This window comes from Motacilla alba, chromosome 1A, assembly GCF_015832195.1.
Source record: "Motacilla alba alba isolate MOTALB_02 chromosome 1A, Motacilla_alba_V1.0_pri, whole genome shotgun sequence".
Lineage (NCBI taxonomy): Eukaryota > Metazoa > Chordata > Aves > Passeriformes > Motacillidae > Motacilla > Motacilla alba.
The window spans coordinates 66,937,897-66,955,567 of record NC_052031.1 but is presented as its reverse complement, the minus strand read 5'-3'; the positions used below and the strand labels follow the sequence as shown (position 1 = coordinate 66,955,567).

The 17,671-nt window shown below is 50.9% G+C and overlaps 1 protein-coding gene across 3 annotated transcripts in view; it reads left to right on the top strand.

The window, feature by feature from the left end:
* The window catches only part of CACNA2D4 (calcium voltage-gated channel auxiliary subunit alpha2delta 4), a 124,443-nt gene extending 107,062 nt beyond the window's left edge, over positions 1-17,381 (top strand). For 2 of the 3 annotated variants that reach the window (XM_038153507.1, XM_038153506.1), the window contains 9 exons: positions 2,012-2,082; positions 2,906-2,981; positions 5,061-5,113; positions 6,054-6,109; positions 7,455-7,475; positions 12,322-12,439; positions 14,956-15,068; positions 15,336-15,418; positions 16,408-17,381. In XM_038153507.1, the coding sequence (XP_038009435.1) occupies positions 2,012-2,082; positions 2,906-2,981; positions 5,061-5,113; positions 6,054-6,109; positions 7,455-7,475; positions 12,322-12,439; positions 14,956-15,068; positions 15,336-15,418; positions 16,408-16,494 (678 nt within the window). In that variant the 3' untranslated portion in view covers positions 16,495-17,381. The remainder of the gene's footprint in view (positions 1-2,011; positions 2,083-2,905; positions 2,982-5,060; positions 5,114-6,053; positions 6,110-7,454; positions 7,476-12,321; positions 12,440-14,955; positions 15,069-15,335; positions 15,419-16,407) is intronic. The other variant, XM_038153508.1, reaches the window with a different exon arrangement.
* The last annotated feature ends 290 nt before the right edge of the window (positions 17,382-17,671 follow it).

Sequence of the window (17,671 nt, the reverse complement as noted above, 5' to 3'; positions counted from 1 at the left end):
CTTCTGAGTGTACAAAGAGTGTAAATTGCTCAATGAGCCAGCAAAGCATGGATGCATGTGAGCAGTGATGTAGCTTTTGAGTCACATGTGTGCTCTGGGTTGCATGTCTTCCCTGTGCACAGCCTGCACATGTGCCCGTGCACACTCAGCTGCAGGGGAGAGTGACACGGCGTGTGTCATGTGGAATGTCAGAGCAATGCTTCGTGCTGTCAACCTCTGAAATGGTAAGGGCCTGTGGAAACTTGCCCAGAGATGGGAGCTAGGAAAAACACAGCAGAGGGGTGCCTAGGAGAGCAGCAGTTGCTGGAGGAAGGAGGATGTAATGAGAGCTGCTTTACAAAACATTGCTCCAGTACAGGACAACTTTGGTTTCTGCCTAGTGATGCTTTTCTGTGTTACTGCCTGCACGGGGTACCTAAAACAGCAGCAAGCTTAGAATGTCTAGTTTGCTCTGAACACACTCCCTAGGCCATACTCTCACTTCCACTAATAGCCCCTCATTCTTACACCTATACAAATGATATCCTACACGGAGAAATTCAGCCAGACATCAGCATCTCTTGACAGGATGGGCCTCATTTGCAGCCTTGCAGTGGCCCCTTCTCCTTGCCCCACTGTCTGCGGCTTGCACTGTGTTAAATCTCACTGCTGGGTCTGCAGACTGGTATTAAATGGAAGCAGCTGGCCTCTTCACCACCCTAATCAGATTGAAAGAGCGAGGGAGGTGAAAAAAGTTAGTGCTTGCTCAGGCACATTTGACTGTCTGAGACGATTACAGCCTAAATGCTCGAAGGGGAGTTGATGTTATGCATCAATTTGTACAGTGAAATGACTTCTAAAGCCTTTTGGGAAGAGGCTCATAACCATGTCACACTACTGTTAGATGATTACCATGTGATCTTAGGTAAATCTGCCTAAGGGTTTGGAATTTTTTTTGTGGAAATGTCCCACTCAAATAAATGAAGTCATCTGTCATCTGCTAATACATGCTAAATGACTGCTAGCCTATCAGTGGAAAAGCAAAACATCCCAGACTGTGTGAATGCTTCCACAACACATGGGAGCTATTTACTCTGTCAGGACTCATGAGCCAGGAAAACAGACAGAGGACAGCTCATAGCCACACTTTTATTATTTACAAACATTTCATTTACTTGCCTGTGGACAAAGCAGTGGACCTGACAGGTTTGAAGCATTTTTGCAATACATTTGTCATAGTTTAGTAATCAGGAAGGCCAGAATTGTTTGTTTGAGGAAATCTTTAAAGCAGCAGTTAGCAGATTTGAGACTGGGTCCTTATTTGAGATTATTGACTCCAAGGCATACATGGAATCAGAGGGCCACGAGCACCACCTTTAGTTTGTGCATGCAAGCAGGACTGGGGGGTTGTTGTCCCCCCAAATGCAACTTAGTCCTAGCTGTGCCAGTGCACAGTATGTAAGCTACAGGGATGCATGGCTTTGTGTTTTGATGTTTGGGTCACTGCCTGCTCAGAACTCACACAGCAGTGAATTGGTATATTGCATTTGCTGCCTAAAGAAACCTGTATGTCCCACTCGTGCATGGTGGGCCAGTTCACCCAGGGCAGCAGGAGAGCAGAGGTTTCCAAAACCACAGTGGCCATGGGTAGCAGAGAGGCTCAGATGGAAAACTCAGGCATTCCAATCCAGAGAACATGGATTCCCAATAATCCACGAGAGAGTCCAGGCTTCCAGTGATTCAGCATGCCTTGGTCTCTGCAGCTTGAGTCTGCCTTTTTCTGACAAGCCACAGGGACTTACGTGGGCTAAATCTTTTCCAAGCGTGGTAGGAATGGTGCAGGATGCCCAGCTGGTGTTGGGGGAAGTCCTCCCTCAAGCTTTCCTGCCAGCCAAAGGACAAAGCTCAGCATTTCCTCCTTACAAAAACCCTCGTCGTGTACAGCAGGCCTCCAGACAAACTAGATCAGCTGGAGCCATCGAGCATTTGGAAATTTACAGTTCATTCTGTTTTCCCCTTTTTGTGCTTACAGACTGGAAAATTTTTTGGTGCAGTGGATGGCTCAGTGATGACCCAGCTGCTAAACATGGGCATGTTCAGGCGGTAAGTGGGGGATCTCCACACTCTACTTGTTCTTTGCTGGTGTGTGGGTCAGAGCTTGTTGGTCCCTCTAAGAAGCACTTGAGCAGGGAAAATGCACATGCTGGTGATGCTGGTGGCTCTCTTATCCAGACACAAGAGCTCCTTTAGCTACCTGCCCCATCTGCTGACTGGCTCAGCCATCATCAGCACACAGTTTCTCCTCATCTCTTCCACCTGCTGCAAAACACAGAGAGAGACAGAAGCTTCCAATCTCTGTGTGAGCAGAGAGGAGCTGCTTCTCTGTCTTTTCCAGGGCAACATGTTATGGGAAACATTTCTTGGCTTTTTGGGTACAGAAGCGCTTTAGTTCCTCCTGCCACTCGGAAAGCCTTTCTGGGGAGTGGGTTGAGAGCCCCACAGATGCAGCATTGCAGCTGGCTGACCACATTTCTCTCTCTCTTCAAAATACCTCTGTTCATCTCACTCCACTCCCTCAGCCAGTGTCAAAAGAGAGTTCAGAGTTTCAGTGGCTTGAAAACAGGAGCTAGGGGGACCTGAGGTAGTTACAATTATAATTCCTCTGCTTCATAGCTTGCTTTACTCACTGTGTGAAATTAGGGACGTATTTCCTCCTGTACTGACCCAGTTACATTAATCCTGTATTTCTTGCTCTGCAAGATCCAGCACTGGCCAAACAGCAAAGACACGTGTAAGCAGGTCACTGCTTTAGTGAATCCAGGAAACAGTTCATACCTGACATTTTTGAGAAAATGCTGACGTGTCTGTCCCGTGGGTGGATGCATTGCTTGCTTGTGACTGCTTGCCTGTTGTGTTCTGCTTGCAGAGTGACCATGTATGATTACCAGGCAATGTGCAAGGTGCCCTACCACCACCACAGCGGCGCCCGGCCCCTGCTCAGCGTATGTATCTGTCACCACGCAGCCCTCCCTGGCTGGCCTTCCTCCTGCAGGGCATCTCCAACATTCCCCAGAAGACTTCAGGAGATGTTTGCTTTCAGGATGGGGCTGTTCAAACTCACCTCAGGCAGATTCCTGAAGCACTGGTGATGTTGGTTTCCAGTGTGGCTCTCTATTGCCATATAGGATCTCACTGAAAATTGGAAGGACCAGGGAAAGAACAGGAGCTAAACTATGACAGGTTTTCCTGAAAGCCAAGCAATCAGCTAGCAGCTGAAATGAACAGGAATGCTTTTACAGGACATGGTTTTACTCAGCTCGAGGAGGAGAGTTGCAGTGTCAGGGAACAGAGCATCTGGGGAAAACTGGCAGTCATTGGGTGTCTTAATATGACACGAAAAGACAACACGGACACTGCTGCTCTCCAGGTGAACAAAAAGAGGGACCTTTATTTTCTGACTCCAACATTTATAGTTTTCCAAAAGTGACAGTGGATTGGAGGGTGACAGTGCCACCTCTCCAATGACACTGGACAGACCAAGAGTCCATCAATTCTCTCTTCCTCCATGAAAGAATGCAAAACATAAGTTGTTTACAGAACTGTGTGTGAGAAGGTTTGTTACAAGAATGCAAACATCAGAAGGCTTAGCAAAGTCTTAGAAAATCAGGGTGACAATTGGGGAAGGATGAGTGAGCTTGGAGCAGGAGACTGAGAATTCTGGTAGCCCAGGGAACAAACTCACAGAGTGAAGGGTTTTACCAGTACCCAAAAGCAACCTCTCCTTCGGGCTGATACAAACTCATACTCTAATCCCACTCCACCTTCCTAACCTTGCTTCAAGCAAGCAGAACAAAGGAACTACTCAACACTTAGGCCACTTCAAACTGCTTGACACAACCCTAAACAGGGATGTGTTCATTGCTGTTATGATCCTTTGATACTGGAAGGAGTGCAGGAAGTACCCTTACAGCATGGCATTGTAATTTTTTTCCAGTAAAAGAATTTTCAACAAAATATCACCTTTTACAACGTTCTTAACAATAACACTTCTAACAATGTCTGGTTTGCAGTGGCTGTACTTGAGCTGGCTAGATATCATGTGGTGATTGTAGTGAAAATATTTGCTTGATTATATCCTCCAATCCTGACCACTGAAAGAAATGTCACAAACTATGAGCTGCCAAAAATGAGCTGAATTGGGAAGAAAATTAAAAAGATGAGCATTCAGCCTCCATCTCTCATCCTCCCCTCTCAGCAAAACCCTTGAAAAGGAAGAAATCAAGAAAAGTCAGTTTTTCATATACAGACATAAAAATCAGTCAAATTGCTAACCATCTCTACGTTTTACTATTTTCTGACTTATTTTGGGTGAAGAGAAGCCATCAGTAATGGAACATTATCCTGCATCCCGTGACAGCCACATCTGTTTTGGGTTTGAGGACCTGGGCATGATTATGAGAGGGGGAGGTGAAAATTAGATGAGGTTACCATGAAGAAAAGAAGCAGCAGTATCCTCTGCAGATGAATTGTCCCTGGGATAATGCTGGATTTCCAGTTTGTAGCTGAAAAGCAAGAAGATGATAGAAGTCATGCCATCTTGAGGAAAAGCTGGATGAAAGCACAGTTAAGCATAATCAATCAATGGCAGATAATACTAAATCCTGGGCAGTGCTGTCACTTGTCCCAGAAACACCACTTGCTCTCAGAGCACAAAAGCATCCTAAACTGGTGGTGTCCCATTTAGCTGTGTTTCTCTCCTGCTCTGAGCTCTGAAGGTCATCCACACTGGAGAGAAATCATCAAGCAATTACATCTTCAAAGTCCTTCATACATTCCTGATAAACTCCCTGACCCTCATGGGGAGGGGGTGAGGAGGTATTATTAGTAGCAGGGCAGCTCTGCTGGCTTTTGATGTATTTTGAACATTTTCCAGTGATGCCCAGACCTTGTATTTCCAGCCTGTCTTCAAGAGCTCTGATCAGTGGAGGGACTTGGTCCTCCAAGTGTGGGGTCCTGCGTAACAATTATAAATTCTCTGACCAGGTCCTTATGGTATTCTCATTTCTTCTTTTGTTCTCCAGCCAATTTATGCCTTTGTAGCTGCAGTGAAGTGGCTGATAAGTGATTTCCTCATGTGAGTACCAAAAGATGGGGGTGTTTGGGAGGCTCAGACCAGGAGGGGCAAGAACTGGGAAAGCTGCGAGTGGAAGCCCCCACGTAGGGCATTGCTGTCAGCCTTCTCCTGACATTCAGCTCTGCACTGTGCTCCTGGGAGACAGAAAGCTATTACTATTGCCATTTTGAGAGGCAGAGGCCCACAGTGGGTCTGGGATTTACCTGAAATCACTCAGTACAGAGTGCCTGAGTCAGAAATAGGACTTGGCTCTCCTGGGGCTCTGTGCGGATCCTTGGTGCCGAGTCCTCTTGCCCGTGAGGAGCGAATGCACATCTTCCTCTCTTGGGGGAAGAAGGCTGGAGGCAGCAAGCCAAGCAGCTCAGGTCTGAGTGCCAGGCAAGGGGGGGAGAGGGGAGGCTCTCCTCTGGGTTTGGGTTCACCTCAGACTTCTGAGGTGAATCAGAGTTCAAGCTCAAATTAGGATGGAAGTGGCACTGCTCAGCTTGCTGGGTGCGCGAAAGGGGAGATGTGGTGAAGGTCCAGCTCTGAGGGTTTTAGCCTGGTGGTACAGAACATTTCCATGTAGTTTCCTCCAAGCAGCCAGAGTGTGGGCTTCTGATGGCCATCATGCCTGCTCCTCAGGTGGGTCCTGTAGTGGCTGAATCCCCTCCCAGCCTCAGGAGCTGCCATACTTGTTCCTTCCTTCACTGACAAAGCCCTTGCACAGGAAAAAGCCCATTCAGATCTTCCAGATACAGATCCCACAATACAGAGCTACATTCTACCATGTGGAGAGGGGGAAAAAAATTTAAAAATCTAAAAAATCAGACTTGCACTGCCAGAAATTTGTAGTAAACATTTTTGAACTGATACTCACTGGGCAACAGGGCCATCTCCCTGACACCTGCATCCTTCCAGGCTGCTGAAAAAGCATCCTCTGTTCTTGCTCTTTTGACAGCTTCCTTTTGGAGTTTAACATGAGTAGCTTCTGGCACTCAGACAACTTGGCAGATGGTGAGTACACAAGAGTCCAGCCACCCCATAGCACGTGAGTGATGCAGCCACTGGTGACAGAAGAAACTGTACGGGGAAGCCTGGCCTTGTGCAAGGAGCCTGCCCTCTGCCCCACACCCCTTCCTCCACAGACACTGGAATCCAGCTTCCAGATCCCCCCATTTCCACCCCCATTCCAGGCTGCCACAGCACCAGGGTGGTCAGGGTGAGGTGTGTGCTGCTGGGAGGACTCTGCTTTCTCCCCTCAGGGTAATTTGCTGAGGAGAGGGGAGACACTTCTTTCTGAGGACCCCAACCCTATGTGCAGTGGGATGAGAGAGGCCATCAGCTGCAAATAACCTCTGTTGGAAAGCCTCCCTTCCAGTCTGCTACAGGACAGGACAGAGCAGGGGTGGAGCAGCAGTCTCTCCAGAGCACAGCAGAGGTCCCAGGAAGCCAGACAGAAGCCTTAGGGTTCAATAACACATGGAGAGTCTTCTCTTACCCACTGGACCTGCTCTGGAAGAGAGAAGATGATGGCACATGGTATTGCACAGCACCAGAGGGGTGTGTCTGGCTTGAAGTACAGTGACCCCTCCTGCAGCTGAAGTGCTGCCTGCTGGAAACACCCCAGGAATCTCTGCAGTCCCATCCCAGCCCCTGCAAGCAGGGGGGATGTTAATGCCCCTGAGGAGACTCAGAGGGGAAGGGGAGGTGTGTTCTGCACAGCCAAGTGGGGGCTGTAATTAGTCTTGCTAATTATTGATCACTAGTGTCTGCCTAGTGGAGACAGTGGTGTCTTCCATGCCAGCTGTGGGGCTGGGTCTTCTGCACTGAATTCTCCTGGCTTAATGGGGAAACAGGCATTTTTTGAAAGCAAAATTCCCCTCTAGAGAAGGAGGTCTATGGGTGCTGTTTAGGTCCCGCTCTCCCTCCTCCAAAGAGGTGGCAGTAGAAGCTGCAGCTGTCCCCTAAGCAGCCCTGGCTGCTGTGTAACACACATCAGGGTAGCAGGAGTGGCCCCATGCAGAAATTGGTGAGAAGGAGTCAGATGAGCAGGTGCAGTACTCATGGCAGTTCAGGGGAGACTGCTCATTCAGGGGAGCAGGCAGGTGTGGCATTCCTGCTGTGGATGTTCTGTGGCTGCAGTCTGCTTTAGTCTGTGCTTGAGATGAGCAAGAAGGGAGGGGGGATGTCACTGCTGCCCTACTCATCACCATTTCCTTTTGTGCTTCCTTCATCTCTTTCCCACATCACCTCCATGACTGCTGTGTGCAAATTCATGTCTCCATGTCACTGCCATCCTGTGAATCTGTCATGTGTCTCCATCATCACTGTGGGTCTGTGTGTCATGGGACTTCTCCAGCCAAGGCTGTCTTCCATCACTGTAAGTAGAACCACCTAATAGTTTAAAAAAGAGAATTAACTAGAAATTCCTAGGCTAGGGAAGACTTTTTTCCACCCTTTGTACAGTGGGGGACTTGCAGAAAGGCATGACAGGGCCAAGGCAGAGCCTGGCTCTGTTTCCCTGGTCTGCGAAGAAGAGATGCTGTTGCTCATTTAGCTGGCTGAGCTGGTGATTGAAGGTCTGTCACTGAGAAGTTGATAAAAGAAGGAACATATGAGCCTCCTGAGGGCTGCAGTCACAGACAGCATCATCACTCATTGCTATGGGCTGGCTGGGCCTGTGGCCCGTGTTCCATGGCATGTCCTTCAGCGTGGCTCCCAGCTGGCCCATTCTTTTCAGCTGTTATTCCCAAACCAAAGACCAACCTGTGCCTTCTTGCAGGAGAAACTACACAGGTCTTGTAGACTACAGTTATTAAGAAGTAACTTAAGTCTTCTTTTCTACACACCATGGCTTAGCTCCTTCTGATAAATCCCAGCCCAGCTCTGGGATAATGCAGGAGGACTTTCAAGTGGTTCAACTGATAACTCATAAATACTCCTACAGGCAAGTTAGAAATTCCTCCAAGACAGAGTCCAGACTGTGGCTGTGTTTGTATCTCCCTGCTTCCATATCTAGCTTGTGTTTGCCAATTTGCTCTCTGCCCAGCAAGACATATGTGTGAGACAGAGATGGAGAAATAGAGACAGTTGGAATGTGTCTGACTGGATGGAGAAGAGGAAGAGCGAGAGAGAGTGTCTGCAGATGAAAAAAATGAGTGTCCATGTGTGTGGGGGAGTAGCAGGGTGGAAGAATGCTATTGGGGCTGGAAGAAATGGATTGCACATGTTGTTAAGAAGGGGCTGTAGATTTTTGCCAGAGATGTTAACATTTTCTTGACTGCACGCCAAGGCTGGTGTATGCGAAAAATATGAAGCGAAGGAGACATTTTGTGAGAGAGAAATTGAGCACACACATTTTTTCCGGGTTATGTGCAGAGGAATTAACGATCAGGGATCTAATGCTCTCCCTTGCCTGACTGTGTACCTCTGGCTCTGCAGCTCTGAGCCTATTTTTGCTTCCCAAGTTCTCTTGTTTTTTGGGAAGGTGAGACTTGCTGTTGGAATATGGGCGTGATGTATTCAGACTGCACTCATCATGTAAATCTGCTTTTCAGAGGTGCTGAGAAGACGTGTTTGCTGCCGCAGATTTTTCTCTGCTCTCAGCATCTCAGTTTCTCTCTGTGTTTATAAGGGCTTCTGCTTTTATGGACATCAGCACAGGTTTGAAAGCTTTTAATTAAGCCAAAAATACTTCCAGCCAAGGCATGCAGCCTAGAAAGAACTATTTCTAGAATTCTGTAGATCATAAAAGTTTCTCTTTTTTTTTACTCCATGGTAATGTACTCAGAAGATATTTTACAAGATAATTGGTTAAATTCTATGTTTTATATTGGTAGCTAAGTGGCAGATTTTGTCACATGTCCCAGAGTAAATCCTCTGACTCGAGTGCATGATTTATGCTGGTGGGAAAGAGTTCACAATCTGGGCTCTATAGTTCATAACAAGGCACAGCAACTGCCTTTGCTGCTCAGAAGGATTGGTTGCCAAATGTCTGACAAAAGTCTTTCTGGAAGTGCAGATGGTAGCAATGACAGCCTGGAATTAACTCACTCTTTGCTCTAAAGTTTGCAATTTGTTATCAGCTCCTCTGGCTGTTTACTAATCCCTGACCAGCAGACTCTCAGGCTGCTGATAACATTTTGATGTCCAGTATGTGCATGCAGAGGCTCAGCCTGAGCCTTTTGCTGATGATGTACATGCTACTGGGCTTCTCTGAACCCCTCAATGCTGCTGCAGCTGCATTGCTTCCCAGCAAATTAAGTGTCAGTAGGCTTAAGCATAATCTCTGTCACAGGTCTTGTCTCTGTGCAGGAGTTAGATTTTAAAGCAGCTTCTTTTCATTCAGCTTGTGGCAAAAAAAACCCCAAAAAAATATTAAAGTCTGTGTAGGCCACGTCTGTCAGTTTAAAAATACACCTTAGTGCTGGCCACATTTATCCTGGGTGTGGTTCATGCAGGCTCTTTAATTGACTTCTCCCTTGCAGGGCCTGGTTCTGCAAGCCCACCATGACAGCCCTCATTCCAACACTGGCCTCTCAACTTCCATTCTGCATTTTCCAAGCTGATGGTCTCATCCACCCCTCCCTGCACCCCATCCTTCACACCACTGTCCTTTATATTGCTTGAACTCCATCTGCTTTGATGATGTTATAACAGGAAGCTAGTAAAGGATATGATATTATAACAAGAGCTAGTAAAGGATGCCACTCTTTACCAGGGACAGGGGAAAAATGAGGTCCTGGTTTGTCAGGGCTCTTTGCCACTCATGACACGAGCCATATGTTAAATTCTTGCGAGCAGTTTGCCCCAGCTTTATGAGGTCACCTTTGTGGTCACCCCAGCAATTCTTCTGAGCAAGAACTGCACAGTCCATTGCCAACAGCTGTGCTGCAGGGGCAGTGCTGTAAATCCAGGGCAGCTCAACAGGACAGTGATGGCTTGTGGCTGAGGGACCAATGTGTGGACTTGCCACAAGCACGTCCCCAAGAAGGGCTGTCCCTGGTCCAGGCTGTGATAGCCTGGCCACCTGCTTCAGGGTTTGGAGCTGCTTTCCCAGCCGCCAGTACAGTGAATTAAGGCTGAAAGAAATGCTGCTCTGTTTCTCACACTCCTTTAGTCTTAGTTTGGGGACTTTCCTGGCCAGAATACACTTACCAGCCCTGCAGCTGCTCAGAGCCAGAAAGTGGTTGCAGCTTCTCTCCTTACAGCATAAATGGGGATATTCTGCATGCCCCATCAGAAGTGTCTGAAATTTACCTCGAAAACAGGGTCGTGTTCTGCTCATCCCACATCTCCTCAGGACTGTCAGTCCCTGTGACGGGTCCTAGTCAGAGGCATTCTCCATCAGCAGGAATGGGAGAGGCTTTTCCCTGCCTCTGCAGCATGGAGTTTGCACAGAGGGACAAGGAATGGTGGCAGAGCACAGCCAGACAGCTCCTGGCTGGTGGCAGAAGTGCTGCCGGCCCCTGGAATGACAAGTTGGGTTGATTAATTCAGTGTGAATCCAGGGTGAATACACAACGAGGCATTGTGCTGCAGTCAGGCTCTCTGTGCCTCTGAATCTGTGCAAAATGAACCTCACCATGTCACCAAAAGGTTGGTCCCATAGTCTGGAAGGATTTAAGCAGGGGGCTGCCTCCTGCATGCTGGTTTTTGAGACTCCTGAAGAAAAGCACAAAGTACAATTACCAGAGACTCTGCACTGCAGGGAGGGGTTTGAGTGCCCATCATATTCATCTGGGCAAGGCATTAGAGGCAAAATTGGGCTGCAGTTCCTGGCTCTTAATGGATGTCTTGTGTTGCTGGATTGCCATGGTGGAGAGAAAAATCAGAGAAAATCATGCAGTTTTTCTCTCTCTCATGTAATCCACATCTGCAGGGAGGTGCCTGCTCCGGCAGTGCTGGGGTAGAGGAGACCATTGCTCTCAGCACTGGGGGTTTTACATCCAATCCAATCACGGATGCCCTCTTGATGCCTTCTCACCATACATTTGCTGATTAAAACTCAGGTTGCTGCATTTTCTCTATAAATCTTCAGCGCTTCTGCTGCAAGGGGTAAACTGGGTGTTCTCCAGGTGAGGAGGACCCTCTTCCCTGCTGGTCCCCCCAGGAGCACTGCCCGTGGTTCTCTGTGGGTGGGGGGCTGCAAAGGGAGCCTTTGTGCTCAGACCCAAAGCTGATGTAGAAACCATTTCTTGTACTTGCTGCTGGCTGAGCCGCAGCCACCTCTGCCCTAGCAACAGAGGTTCATATTTCCATCAGCAGCAGTCCCCTGTGTCCTACACAGGCAGGAGCTGGCTTTGCTACCTCCAACTGCAGAAAATAATTGCCAGAAGGGCCCAAGGCAGCAGTTTCAGGCAAGACGGATTTTGCTGAACTCCTAGAAAGAACGCTCTTGCTTCTTGGGGGAGGCTTAGTGAGGTGGTTCAGCTCCCCCTCATCCCCAAATTAGTTTGGGAGTCCTACGGGGTGTGACTGATGAGTGATGGAGCAGCTGCTCCCTCCAGGAGCCCGTGCTGTTCATTAGCTGGGTCTCTGCTGGTCCTCGAGAGCTGTCATCTGTTTCCCTGTGGTCTCAGGCCAGATCTGTTTGCTGCTGGTGGTTTCTCCTTAACGTGACTCGTACTGAGCCCCTCCAGTTTCCTGCTGTGGGCTCGCTGGGCAGTGTCAGTGGGCTCGGGAGGGATCAGCGGCTGATGGGAGCCGCACCGCAGACACGCAGGGAGCACAGGGCGCCGAGGGCCAGCCCAGGCTGCTTTCAGTGTTTAAAAACCGCATGAACCAGCGCTGGCTTGGGCAGGAGGGATTTCATTGTCACGGCTGGTTCAGTAGGACCCCCCGAGCTCTTTTGAACACAGGGGTTGCTGTGCTCGGATGTCCCTGCCTGCCTGGCCGGGGGGTCCCTGGGTGCTGTGGCCACCGCTGCCCCTCGGCTGCAGTTTGGGCACGGCAGGGTCCGGGCTCGCAGCGGAAGGCGAGTGGCGATACTGGAGGCTGAATTTCACATAGGCTGGTTTTCCCACACCACCTAGTGGGAGCAGGCATCACTGCCTGGCTGCTCCCCGCAGCATCTCCTTCCCCTTCTTCTCCGGAGGCACCTGCTCCCCGCCGCCTTGCGAGGGTAGCTGCTCCTCCAGAGTCCATCACCAAGTCTGGGATGCTTCCATTTAGCTCGGGCAGGTCCCGTGTGTCCCTCACGAGTGCCCTTGTCTCGTCCCCCGCAGCTCACAGGCACAAGAAGCACGACACGCTGCAGCCCTGCGACACCGAGTACCCCGTGTTCGTCTACGAGCCGGCCATCAAGGAGACCAACGGGCTCATCGACTGTGGAGACTGCCAAAAGTAAGAGCCAAGCTTCCCTTTCAGCTGGGCACCTGAAATAGGAGCCTCCTTGAGCCAGGTCTCATAAGCCCTTGGAGGTCTATTTCACACCCAGGATAGCTCAGCTACCTTTGGAGGCAGAAAATCAACAGGATGGCTTCTGTTGCAGTGTTGGAAACAAAAAGGTTTAATAAAAGGCAAAATAACAAACTCCTTACAGAGAAAAACCCAGCCAGGTGCAAGAGGTAAAACACCTCTGGTAAAACACCTCACAAAAGCGATTAGCTTCTTTCTTCACTTCTTTTTCTAGTGAATTGCTCAGGCGGGACCTTTTGGCTCCTGTCCAGTTAGCTATCCTTAAGTTTGAGGTGAAGTCTCCCAGGCCTGTGAGATGCCTTTTCACCTAATCAAGGAGAGAAGCTTCTGGGCTTCTTTCCTTTTTAAGGGGACAAAGGATAGTTTTGTCACTCTGGCAACAGGGGGCCCATTCCTACAGGGACCTTGTCCCAGGGCTGCTGGGGATGACAGCAGGATCAGAAGGGTCACCTGCCACCGTGCCCGTGGCACAGCCACCACGACAGCCACAGCTCTGGCCACAGAGCCATGCTGGACAGAGGGAGGTGAAGAAACAAGGGTACTGATTCTTAACAAAAAAAAAAAAAAATGAAACCCATGTGTTGATAAGCAGAGGTGGCTGGAGAACAAAGAGAACAGCATTTAAATATATATCTTACCATTTCAAAAAGGAACTTGTTCTGTTCTTTTGTTCCTTCATGTTTCTGGCAAAACTTTTCTTCTTAGAAAGTTTTCCCTTTTTGCAGTGCTCTTGGCTTTCCTTTTTTTTTTTTTTTTTATTTTCCCCCTTTTCTGTATTTCTACAGAAACAGAAAAAAAAAAGGAAAAAACAAACCAGGGATGGGGGGAAAATAAGTGTTAGACTGAAAGAACTGAAAATGAGACAATGTTTTTATTTCCCATTTTCATTGTAAGTGAAGGGACAGTCAAAAGTAACAGGAAAGTCATTGTGAAAAGAGGCTGTTTTTAGTGGTTGCACAGTGCTGTCAGCAACCACATGTGGAAAGGTGATAAAAAGAGGAATTTCCACTGATCCAGCTTTTCCTAATGTCAGGAGGCCAAACAGATCTGACTGGAACTGCTCCTAAAAAAAGCTCAAAAAACAATTCTACCTAGTCTTCGGTATTGGATCAACTGCAGGAAAGACTTAAAGCTTAAAAAAACAGCCTCCACTAGCTAGCCTGGCTCTAGGAAAACCAGAGCCTTGCCAATCATTGTTTCAGAAGAGATTGCAGATTTGATGATAACAAGGTATTCTGTTAATCTCTGGGCAGATCCAGAGGAACTGAGTGACCTCTTTGGGTCACAGATCTCTGCTACAAACAGAGCCTGGGAGCTGCCCCTCCCCTGCTGGAGGCAGCACCTCACCAGTGCTGGATGGAGCAGCAGGTGCTGTGTCCTGCTTGGCTCCTTTGTAGTTACAGCCTCTGGTGCATCTTGTGCATTTTTTATCCAGATATTTGGGAGAGACACCCCCCACCCCCCCTTGCTACAAGCTCCTGGTGGAGCAGGGCTAGGCTGGGTGCTCCATCCTGGGCAGAAACCTTGGCTTGTGGATTGATGCATGGGGCATCTCCGTCCTGGTGACCGAATCTGGGCATGGGTTGAAGGCTGCTTGCCAAAGCTCCCAAGGCAGTCATTAGTCAGGGAGCACTGATGACAGGTCAGCTGCTGTGTGTGGCATTCAGCACCTTTAAAAGGGGACACACAAATCCCTGGAGGCTGGAAGGCAGCAAGGCCAGGTGGTGAATAACCAGGGACAGTGGGCACTGCTCCAGCACAGTCAGCTTGGCCAGTGGAGTGGGCACATCCCCACAGGCCTGTGTTTCTATTCCAGAAGCCCTGTCACCAGTGCAGGCACGCAGAGCCTGATGTCCCCAGCCTTCCCTGTGCCCAGTGGCTCCAGGACATGCTGGCTCCCTGCCAAACACCAGTTGGTCAGTTCTGTCACACCAGTGTAGCCCACAGTGTTACTGGGTTCCTCTACTTCTCTCTCCAGTAATGTGAAATTTAGAACAACTCTGCTCCTCCCAGGACCACGGAATAGAGACAGCCTTGAATTGTACAACCACACGCATAATATGCATTAAATAGGCACTGACATGCCTCTGGGTGAAGCCAGGCTTTGCTCAGGTGTCATCTGCTGTGATGTGCTGCCCCATCTGGGGAGGGCTTGTCTTGGTTTTGGCTGGTTGGTTGGCTTCTTGGGTTGATTCTGACTTTTGTGCCTAGCATGGAGTTACAGATTTGAGCCAGTTCAGAGCCAAAAACCGGCCAAAAAGGAGTGCCAATGGCACCTCTCCCTGAGTACATCTGCTCACTGCTCTTCCTGCTTTCTGCTGGCGCCCTGTTTCCAGTGATCTCTGTTTTCATTCAGTTTCTTTGCTGGGGTTCAGGCAGTGCCAGGGCTGCTGCTCTGGGCTGAAGAGTTATGCTTTTTTCCACCTGCTCTTCCCTTGCAGGATGTTTGTGGCGCAGCAGATCATCAGCAGTAACCTCCTGCTTCTCGTCACGGACACTGTCTGCGATTGCAGCGTCTTCCCGCCCGTCCCAATGGATGCAAAAGAAGTCAAATATATCCTTCCAGGCACAGCAGGGGTGCAGGGTTCCACAGGCCCTATCATCTCCGTGTTTGCCAGGGTGGAAAATGTGCTTCTGCTGCCAGTGCCGTGGGGGTGGAGAGCGCGGCCTGGCTTGGAGAGGTCTCCAGCCCGTGCAGGGTGACCTGCCCTCCCTCGGGTGGTGCAGTTCCACCCGGCCAAACTTGCGTGGGGGCCCGGAGGGTGAGTGTGGCATCCATCCCCTTTCCTGCCCGCCCTGCCGGTCCTTAACAGCCTCGCACACAACGCTTCAGTGAAGTGCGAGCGGATGCGCTCCCAGAAGCTGCGCCGGCGGCCGGACTCGTGCCACGCCTTCCACCCTGAGGTATCCCGGGACAATGGGGGCAGGGAGGGAGAGCTGGCATCCTGAGGTATCCCGGGACAATGGGGGCAGGGAGGGAGAGCTGGCATCCCGAGGTATCCCGGGACAATGGGGACAGGGAGGGAGAGCTGGCATCCTGAGGTATCCCGGGACAGTGGGGACAGAGAGAGGGAGAGCTGGCATCCCGAGGTATCCCGGGACAATGGGGACAGGGAGGGAGAGCTGGCATCCCGAGGTATCCCGGGACAGTGGGGACAGGGAGGGAGAGCTGGCATCCTGAGGTATCCCGGGACAATGGGGGCAGGGAGGGAGAGCTGGCATCCTGAGGTATCCGGGGACAGCAGGGGCAGAGAGGGAGAGCTGGCATCCTGAGGTATCCCGGGACAATGGGGACAGGGAGGGAGAGCTGGCACCCTGAGGTATCCCAGGACTATGGGGACAGGGATGGAGAGCTGGCACCCTGAGGTATCCCGGGACAGTGGGAACAGGGAGGGAGAGCTGGCATCCTGAGGTATCCCGGGACAGCGGGGGCAGAGAGGGAGAGTTGGCATCCTGAGGTATCCTGGGACAGCGGGGGCAGAGAGAGGGAGAGCTGGCGCCTGGATGGCACCACGGGCATGCCCGTGCCCAAAACGCACAAATGTCTCCTTTTGCACCCTCGCATGGGGTGTGTCACTGCTGGCTGGAGCCAGACACAGCCGTGAAGCCCCGAGGGGGTTCCTAACAGGATTTCACGTCAGTACCACCTGGGAAGGGCTTGAGCTCGGAAATCACAGGGTCGGGAGCAAGCACGCACAGACACACACCCTGCTAGGAGCCGAGGAGCCGTGTGGCTTCCCAGCCCACGGAGGGCTGCGGTGACCAACGGGAATACACCAGTCCCTTCCTCGGATCCTGGGATGATCTTTCGGCCACAGGCATTGCTCCCTCTTCCAAAGGCGACAGGCAGGCTTGGCAGCAGGAAAGCTGACCCCTTGTCTCCCATCTCGCAGGAAAATGCCCAGGACTGCGGTGGCACCGCTGGGATCTCCGTGTGTCCGGCGCTGCTGCTCCTGCCCCTGGTGCTGCTCCTGCGGTGACGCTGCCCGCGATGCGCCTTACGCGGCAGGGACCCGGCGGGACAGAGCCGTGCGAGGGCAGGACAGGGGGTCCCCTTCTGGGACACCTTCCGCGACTTCCCGAGGTGTCCTTCACCACTAGGTCCGGCACGGTGCCGACGGTGGGAGCTGCTGCTCCTCGGAAGCCCGTGGCAAAAGGAGATGCGAGAAGCAGCAGGGGCAGCTCCTGGCACAGCAGCTGCTCCTCCCTGACAGCGCTCACAGCCGGGGATGCTGCCATCACCGGCATGGAGAACATTCCTCATCAGCCTGCCTCCCACGGAGCCACCTGGGCTCGGAGGGGCAGAGCTGGTGGCTCTAGGAGAGCAGGAGGGGCAGGGGACACCACCTACCTGTCCCTCAGGGTGAGCCACCGGGATTTTGAACACCCGGGAAGCAGCGTGTCCTGGTCTTGGGGGTGGTCCCAGGCGTGGGACACGGCCCCAAAGCTGAATTGCACCAGCCTCACCTGGGGCTGGACAGTGGGAGGCAGCACAGCTCAACTGGAGAGCTGCAGCCACGCCAGCTCTGCCAAGGAGACCTCTCCTGACACTGCTAGAGCAGCATCCAGGTTCTTGTCTACATGTGGACTTACCTCTGGAAGGGGGTTTTGTATGACCCACCAGAAGAGACTTACCTGCTCTCTTCATTGCAGAAGCAGCCAAGAAACAGGCACTTTTCCCCTGGGAGCAGCACTGCCCTGCTCATTGCCCCTGCCCTGAGCCTGGCATTCCCAGCTGGTGGGCACAGGCCATTTCTCACAGAGCTTTATGGACAACGGGTGGGAAGCACCCATTGTTCTTTTTTTTTTTCTTTTTTATGAACTGTTCCATACCATCTCATTAAAAACAAATATATGGCATATTCTACATAGACACCATAGCTTCAGCATGTTTGGTGGTCATCACAGCCCCACACAAATCCCAGAAATCCGTGGGGACAGGGTGTGGCTGGAGGGACTGCAGACACAGCTGTGGTGGCCCCAGGACAGCAGGGTAGTACAGCAGGAAGGCTGAACCTTTCCCTGGTCACTTTGGGAGTGTCCCGCACCCCTCCAGGCCCTCTGTGTGGCTTGTCACAGCAAGATGTCACCTCCTTCAGGATGTGGGCCCTCCTTGCTGGCTGCCTGACAGGCAGCACTGCCCACACGTGCTCTGCC